An 8,614-nucleotide genomic window follows, 5' to 3' on the forward strand; every position below is an offset into this window, starting at 1 on the left:
TATGATCAAGGGCCGATTTCACATGCTTACTCCGCTAGGCCCTTTGGTTTTAATTTGATTCTTATTAAAACGTATTTTTGTTTAAATAATGTTTAAATAATATTTGCGGTAAAATTTGTTTCTTTATTTGTCGAACTTAACATGTAAAATATTTGATTTAAATTAAAAAAAAATAATATAGTCATATAAGATTATATATGATCAGATCAGAATATTGCATCTCAAAGTATCCGATAGATGGCATTCGATGTGATCTGTTTCTCGTAATTAAAATTTGACAAAGAGTGTTATAAGATAACGGTATCAAGAAGACACGACACTGTCTCGGAACGACACAATTTTTGTATCAGTTATATCGTGAAGTCCACTCTTATAATAAAGTAGCACGCTTAAAAAATAAAATTTTATATAATCTTGTTTAAATTTATAAATTGGTATAAATTTAAATTTAAAACAAAATTATATAAAATTCTAATAAGATCAAATAACATTTATATATGACAAATTTGACTTATATGACAAATTTGACTTATATGATTATATTTGACTTATATGATTATATTTGACTTATATATGATTATATTTGACTTATATGATTATATTTAACAAATTAATTTTGAATTTATTACCATATTTAATCCACATTTGGCAAATTAAAACCATATTAACTTTGCATTTTCTTAGGTCTGTGCGGCTGATTTTGCATACTTTAACAAAGCAAGGTCCAGTTTAATCCATATATAGATTAAATAAGATGGGGTACTTTAATTTGATTTAAATATGACATATTTAAATTATAATTGATTTGCATATTCGATTCTAATAAGATTCTTAATAAATTCATATAAGCTTTTAATACGGTTTTAATACAATCGTTTTTCGCGGGCGCTTGTTTTGCTATACCACAGAGTAGTTGCTCAGGGTCGATAAAGTTCTAGATAACAGAGAAGCGACATTGAAATCGATAGGTGCAATTATTGTGCATGTTTGGGAACATAAACCGGGTTTTTGAGTAAACTTATGCACGAGTCTTGTTGCAAACGTTTATTCTCTTTCGCCATATTGCTTACACACATACTATAGATAGAGAGCGCTATAATCGGAAACATCCCGCCTCTCTTGAAAGACTTTCTTTCAATAAATTTAATGTTAGCAAACTTACTCCTTTGGTAATTAAATGACACATGACATTAAATAATAATACTTATATAACTAGTTTTTCCTATAAAGCATAAATGAAAACTAAGTAATTTAATGACTAGCCTTTTATACAAAGAACAGAAATACTATAACGTTAAGAAATTCAATAAGTTTTTAGTAAGTTTGATCAAGGCTAAATTAACTCGTTAAATTTGAATTTAGAGAAATGCGCAAATATTGTCTATTTATTCTAATCTGCATCTTCTTTGGGCAGCGGACAGAGCTTCGTTACAGCTCTCTTAAACAGTCTACCTGCAGTGCGGACGATAGCCACTCTCACAATGTTGTCAGTTCCTGGAATAACTTCTACCACGCGTCCAAGAACCCACTGAAGTGGCGGCACGTTGTCTTCTTTGAGCAGCACCAATGTACCAACCTCCAAATTGTCGCCCTTGGTGTACCATTTTTGACGTTTTTGCAACTCCTGTAAATATTCGTTATACCAGCGTTTCCAGAAATGCTGTCGTACCTTCTGGAGGTGTTGCCATCGCGAAAGTCTGGAATCTGGAATCTCAAAATAATCATGTTCGGCTGGCAATAACAATGATTCCCCTATTAGGAAATGAGCGGGGGTTAAAACTGTTGTATCGTTAGGATCGTTTGATAACGGAGTTAAAGAACGGGAGTTAAGAATTGATTCTATTTTGGTTAGGAGTGTATAATACTCTTCAAAGGTTGATACGAGGCCTTTGGTAACTGTATTAAGATGACGTTTAGCAGCCTTCAATGGCGCCTCCCAAAGTCCGCCCATATGTGGTGCTCTGGGTAGAATAAATTTCCACTGAATTCTTTGTTGAGTCAAGTGATCGGATATCGTTCGTTGTTCTCGTTCCAGGAACTCGTAGACCTCCCTCAATTCCCGTGCTGCACCAATGAAATTGGTCCTATTGTCGGACACAATTTGTGAGCAGATGCCTCTTCTTGCCACAAATCGCCGCAGCGCTGCTAAAAATGCTTGAGTTGAAAGCTCCGTGACGAGCTCTAAATGCGTGGCCTTGGTAGCAAAGCAGGTGAAGACTGCAATCCACGCCTTCGAAGTATGTACTCTTCCACGCCTGCGGCTCTCTCGCACCTGGAGCGGTCCAGCGTAGTCGACTCCAACATTTGTAAAGGGCTTTACGGATCCGCGTACTCGTTCCTTTGATAGATCACCCATCACCCTCAGGTGATTTTGGATGACGCCGATAACACTTCAAACAACCTCTTGTTACCTTTCGTGCCTCTCGACGTCCACTGAGGATTCAATATCGCTGTCTAATTGAATGTAGTAATTGCTCTGGTCCACAATGAAGCAAACGTTGATGTTCGTCTTTTAACAGAAATGTCGTCACGTGGTGTTTGTTAGGCAGAACAACCGGATGCTTTTGTGTTTCCAAAATGTCTGCATGTGACAATCTACCACCCACCTTTATGAGTCCATTTTTATCCAGGAACGGATAAAGTGATGCGAGTTTGCTTCCTTTAGTTACTTGTTGCCCTTGCTCCAATGCGCGAAGTTCTTTGGGAAACGATTCTCTTTGAATCGTTTTCGTGATTGCTGTCTCCGCTTGTTTGATCTCTTGCACTGATAATGCATCATTTCGTTTCATTCCTGAGGCATTTGCTTTGAACCTCAGGCAATAAGCAATTACCCGCAGCATTTTATTGAAGGAAGAGAAATCCTTTGTGGCATCGCATGTTGTTCGCATCAATGCAGAAACAGTTGACACTTTCATTTCTGACGTGTCCAAGTCCACTGTCTTGCGTTCAGGCTATTCTCCTGTAATAAGCCATATAGGTCCGTGCCATCACAGTTTGCTATGCATCCATTCCTCAACTGACATGCCTCTTGATATCAAATCCGCAGGATTATCTCTTGATGGTACATGCAGCCAGACTGCGTTTTGAGTTAATTCTTGTATCTTCGTTATCCTATTTGCAACGTACGTCTTGTGGATATTTGGCGGCGATGCTATCCAACTCAGTACAATCTGTGAGTCACTTAAGAGGAATATGCTCCGGATTTTATCGCAGAATGCTTCTCCAGCTGTATCGCACAACTTAGAGAGTAAAAGTGCTGCGTTGAGTTCGAGCCTCGATAGCGAAATGGTTTTGAGCGGAGCTACCCTACTCTTGGCACTTATTAAATGCGAGTTAGTCTTTCCCTTAGAATTCTTGGATACTGCGTAAAGGCATGCTCCGCTTTTTCTGAAGCATCACCAAATCCGACGAGATCGAATTTCTTCTCAGCGTTTTTTGGATTGATGTTCCTTGGTATGCGCATGTCGTTGATTTTTGCCAAGGATTTGTATTGGCAATAGTATTGGCAATAGTATTGGCAATAGTATTGGCAATAGTATTGATCCCAAAGAGTTTGCAGCTCTGAGGGTAGATTTTCGTCCCATCCTGTCTGCGACTGCCACATTTGCTGCATAAGGCACTTTGCGTTGATGAGTACTGATACCAAGAGACCTAAAGGGTCAAAAATCTGAGCTATGGTTGATAGCACGATTCTTTTCGTCCTTTTGGGCGATTCTTCGATGGTTACGCTGTATTGTATGCTCATATTGTATGCGCATACAGTGTCTGCTCCAGCATCCCACTGAAGGCCTAATGTTTTTAGCGCTCCTTCTTTATCGATAATCAAAAGATTGTCCACTTTGCTGCTTTGTGACACGCTTTCCAAGATTCTTTTGTCGTTCGAGCGCTATTTTCTTAACTGAAACTGACCTCGCTGGAGAATTAGCGTCAGTTGCTGTTGTAATGCGATCGCTTCCTCGATGGTATCCTCACCCGTTATCACGTCATCCACATAAGAGTCTTCCTTGAGCACCTTTGCTGCCCGGGGAAATTGCTTCTCCTCTGCGGATAGTTGCTGCACACTCCTAACAGCCAAGTGCGGGGCTGATGCCGTCCCGTACGTCACCGTGTTGAGTCGGTATAATTGAATCGGCTGCGTCATATCGTATCTTCAGAATATTCTTTGAAAATCACTGTCTTCCTCTTGTACTAGGATCTGGTGATACATGGCTGCTATATCAGCAGTCATGGCAAACTCATGTGTCCTGAATCGCATGAGGATACTAAAAAGGTCCTCCTGTAGATTAGAACCAACCATTAGTCGATCGTTTAGCGATGTGCCGAGTGACGTCTCCGCTGATGCGTCGAACACGACACGTAACTTTGTTGTGATGCTTTCAGGACGAATCACCGGATGATGCGGCAACACGTATGTTTCTTTCGGTTTTGATTGAGCGTCACTTGGTACAAGTGACATGTGTCCTTGCTGCTCGTAATCCTTCATGAATTCGACATATTGTGATTTGATCTCCGGATTGACTTTGAGACGTCTTTCAAGTGCAAAAAATCTTCTCTTCGCTTGAGTCTCCGATTCTCCCAGTATCACTTCCTGCTTATGTGGTAATGCTACGATGAATCTTCCGTCGGTGTCTCGTTTGAATGTCTCGCAGAAATGCCGCTCACACTCTGCTTCTTCCTTTGTCCAATGACGCGTCTCACGAATCTCCTCCTGAGTCCAGAAACATTCTAGCTGCATCTGCAATGTTTTGTTCGTTACTAGTCCGCAGAATCGCGGAGAGCTTCTCTCAGCCGTATCAATCAACTCTCCTCCGACGATCCAACCCAGAAGAGTGCTTTGCAATTTTGGCAGTCCTTTCGCCTGCTTCATAGAATCCGCGCACAAAAGTTCCCAGAACACTCCGGCTCCGATAAGAAAATCTATCGTCCCTGGTTCATGGAAGCTGGGATCCGCGAGTTTCACTTCTTCCGGCAGGACTATGAATTTCGTATTTATTCTTACTTGCGGTAACTTCTCCGTTATATGTGGCAATACTAGGCATTCGATCATCCTTCCGTAATCTGTATGCATAGATTTGATTTTGACCGTAACTGTTCGTCCGACCGTTGTTTGAATTTGATTCACGCCGCTGATAAGCTCATTTCGTTTTCTGCACTTCAGCTTGAGCTTACTTACGAGTTCCTCTGTGATAAGATTTGACTGAGATCCGGGATCCAAGAGAACATGACAACTGTGTTGTTTTCCATTTGCGTCTTCAATGTTTACTCGAACTGTTGACAACACGATTTGCGTATTTTGCTTTCGCATGAAGTTGACCACTGATGCCTCCGTCATTTCGTTGGCGCGTTCTTCTGACTTTACGCAGTGTGCAACGACCGCTTTCTTAGATGACTCCTCGCTGGACTTCTGTTCCGCCGGTTTGTCTTCCTGCTCAAGATGCAAAAGCGTGTTGTGCTTTTTTCCACATTTTTTGCAAGTGGATGCCTTGCAATTGCCTTGCAATTTACAGCAAAGTGACCCTTTTCTAAACAATTTAGGCAGGCCTTCTTCGATCTTGATTCTTCTATTCGGCTGGAGACTGACATCTGTAGAAACTGTGGACATTTGTAAACCGCATGATTTTCGCTGCAACTCAGACAGCTCTGCTGAAAAACAGATGCCGAGAAGGATACCGAATTTCCTTGTTTCTTTAATACCAAAGGCTTGACCGCTTCGCTCTTAGCCTTTCCTTTGTTGATCATTTCCAAGGTGCAACAATGTTCGTTTAAAAACGTTAAATATTCTTCCAACGTTTTTCGTCTCTGCCTGTCACGATTGCATTCTTCTTCCCAATCCTTTTGAGTTGCGTAGTTTAATTTGCCTTTCGTCATGTGTATTAAAAGCTCATCCCAATGCTCCACGGAAATCTTCAACGTTTTCAATGCTTTGAGATGCGTACGTATGTGTACGATGAGCTGTCTAATTGTCGCAGGCTTATCCTTCGCCACAGCTGGAAATTCAAGCAAACTGTTGAGATGAGTATTTATGAGCAACTTGGTGTTTTCGTAATTCCTTTCTAATAGCTCCCAAGCGCTCTCGTAATTTTCTGCTGAAGTTTTCAATCCACTGATTACCTGCAAAGCTTCTCCTTTAAGCGAATTTCGCAGATATTGAAACTTCTGTATTGCCGTTATATTAGCATTTGCGTGAATCATTGATACATACGCGTCCTTGAAAAGAAGCCACTCGTTGTAGTCTCCTTTAAACTCCGGCAAATTTAAAGTCGGAAGTTTTACATCGAATCGTCCTCTATCTCTGGGCTGCTCACCACCCTGCGCCGCTGCTATCTGCACTTGTGCCACAGCCTGTTTTTGTGCCTTCTCCATATCGATGATTGTCTGCGATTTCGTCGCTGCTTCGAAATACACGTTTTCGAAGACTTCTCGTTCCCTTTCTGATTCTTGTTGAAGCTCAACGTTGACTTCTTCCTCTCCATCGGCCTGCGCTTCATCTAATTTTAGTGCGTCTTATATTTGTTTGCACCTCTTCAAACATCTTCCATAGCTCCTCGATCTTTTTTGCTTTGATCTTGGCTTCCGACGCTGAGGTTACTTCGCTTATCGTGTTATTAATTCTGGTCATTTGACCCTTAATTGTCGTTCGCTTCTGACACAATTTTTTTAGCTCCGCCATTGTATCTAAAATGTTAATCAGGTGTAGGCAATAATTGCAGGAAACTTACTAATCTGTTCTTAATTGCTGTGACCGCTGTTTGCGCAGCTGTAATCTGTAGCCCCACGTTGAGGCAATTTACTTAAATTGTCAATTTGCAGGTTATACGTAACTTTGTGTCGATTTTGATCGATGTGATTGTTGTTTGATGACTCGTAATTTTGCGATGACAGTGCTTGCCGTTACTCGTTGCATTTACAGATGTGTGACTTGATGCGTGCTCTTCGTGTGTTGCGAATGCTCTTTGTGTGTTGCGAATGAACTGACGTTCTGTCTCGTGCACTGACGTGCTTCACGATTTACTGTCTCGATCGCTGTATCGATGTATCGATGTCTCTACGAGATGTGCTGGCGTGCCCTCTCGCGTTTCGAGCGGCTACTTCCCGCGACCGTCGCGAACTCTTGTCTATGGTTGTGAGAGAGCGTCGCGTCGCCGCGATTGCTCCTCTCTCTTCATGCACATTCACCGTCTCTCACAGGCGTGAGTGAGCGTGACTCGCGAATGACGCGTTTCACCGTCCTTTGATTGTATCTAATGCATTATTAAATACGCGAAATGATCCATTGACCGTTCACCGTTTGATGTATTCTTGATGCCGGCACTACTTGCGATTCGATGTGGCCGTTGCCACGCTGTCCCCGCGCCTTGCCCCGCCGTTGCGTTGCGGACACTTTTGCTGATTGTCGCGATACTTTCGCGATTTTCGTTACGCTTATATGTATATTTTACTTGCCATGGGCTCACTTATCGCGGTTGAGCGCCAAACTTACCCAGATAGCCAAGTCTGTCGAAAACAGATTTTGTAAAATCTTGCTACAAATGTTGTTGACAAGAAGGATACAAATTTAATACAGAATTTGATTTAACAAATAATGTCGACAAAATGCTAGCAAATATGTAACAAAATCTGCTGACATAATTAGATAGCAAATTGCCAACAAAATACGGGCAAATGTGGCCATGTAACCAGACAGCAAATTGGCAGCAAAAACCGAGCAAAATTTGCGTCGAGCATTCTGACGATAAATTGGCGACAAAAACCGAGCAAGATCTGTGCAGCGCTATCTGATGACACATTAGCGACAAAATACGCACAAGGTCTGCGCAGCGCTGTCTAATAATAAATTGGTGCAAAAATCGAGCAAGGTCTGTACAGTGCTGCCTAACGACAAATTGGTGGCAAAAATCGAGCAAGACCTATCACAATTTAACGATATATTGATATTAATTATATATTTTTTTATTCTTATATATATATATATATATATATATATATATATATATATATATATTGTGACGTTGCGGCCCGCCGCTTCGTGGCAGCGCCCCGCTGCCGTCACAAGGCGCGTAAATTCGCGCCCAGGAACGAGCCAGAGAGGCGACGACGAGATCTCCAGAGGCCAAAAATTTATATCATTTCCGCGTTTTGATTATTTGTTTTATTTTTATGCAATTGTAATACGCGCGGCGCCTCACCCCACCACGACGAATCTTCGAGAGACGACACGTAGCGGAAGGGTCCGGGAGGACCAAGGACCGAGGAGGGGTGGCGAGGGCGAAAGCGGAAACCATTGGGATCCCGGGCGGCAAGAGCAACGCGGCAGGCGTGCGGCGCGTGAAGCAGCGATGGACGAAAGCCACCGATCTCGGAGCCCCAGGTACCGGGGAAAACCCGGCCTCAGCAATTTACCTCCACGAAATATCGGCCCGCGGGGTGGCTGGCCACGAGTGAGTCCCAGTTGCGCACAGAATAAATTGGACACAGCAGGTTGAATGAATCGGACACAGTGTCGATTGGACACAGTAGGAAACGGACACACGGTGGTTGCAATCGGACACAGTGCGGATTGGACACAGTGCGGATCGGACACAGTGTCGATCGGACACAGTAGGAAACGGACACA

General features: G+C 42.3%; 2 protein-coding genes across 2 annotated transcripts; both read right to left on the bottom strand.

Annotated features, from left to right (window-relative positions):
* Nucleotides 1-1,390: 1,390 nt before the first annotated feature.
* LOC112464327 lies at nucleotides 1,391-2,356 on the bottom strand. Its single transcript, XM_025031271.1, has one exon. The coding sequence runs from the start codon at nucleotides 2,354-2,356 to the stop codon at nucleotides 1,391-1,393; it is 966 nt and encodes a 321-aa protein (XP_024887039.1).
* Nucleotides 2,357-4,150: 1,794 nt separating this feature from the next.
* On the bottom strand, nucleotides 4,151-6,670 carry LOC112464328. Its single transcript, XM_025031272.1, has 3 exons — nucleotides 6,521-6,670; nucleotides 5,506-6,477; nucleotides 4,151-5,425 (listed from the first exon to the last, which is right to left on the bottom strand). The coding sequence occupies exons 1-3, from the start codon at nucleotides 6,668-6,670 to the stop codon at nucleotides 4,151-4,153; spliced, it is 2,397 nt and encodes a 798-aa protein (XP_024887040.1).
* Nucleotides 6,671-8,614: the final 1,944 nt, after the last annotated feature.

The sequence above is a fragment of the Temnothorax curvispinosus genome, unplaced genomic scaffold, assembly GCF_003070985.1.
Source record: "Temnothorax curvispinosus isolate PA1 unplaced genomic scaffold, ASM307098v1 QBEX01014089.1, whole genome shotgun sequence".
NCBI classification, from domain to species: domain Eukaryota; kingdom Metazoa; phylum Arthropoda; class Insecta; order Hymenoptera; family Formicidae; genus Temnothorax; species Temnothorax curvispinosus.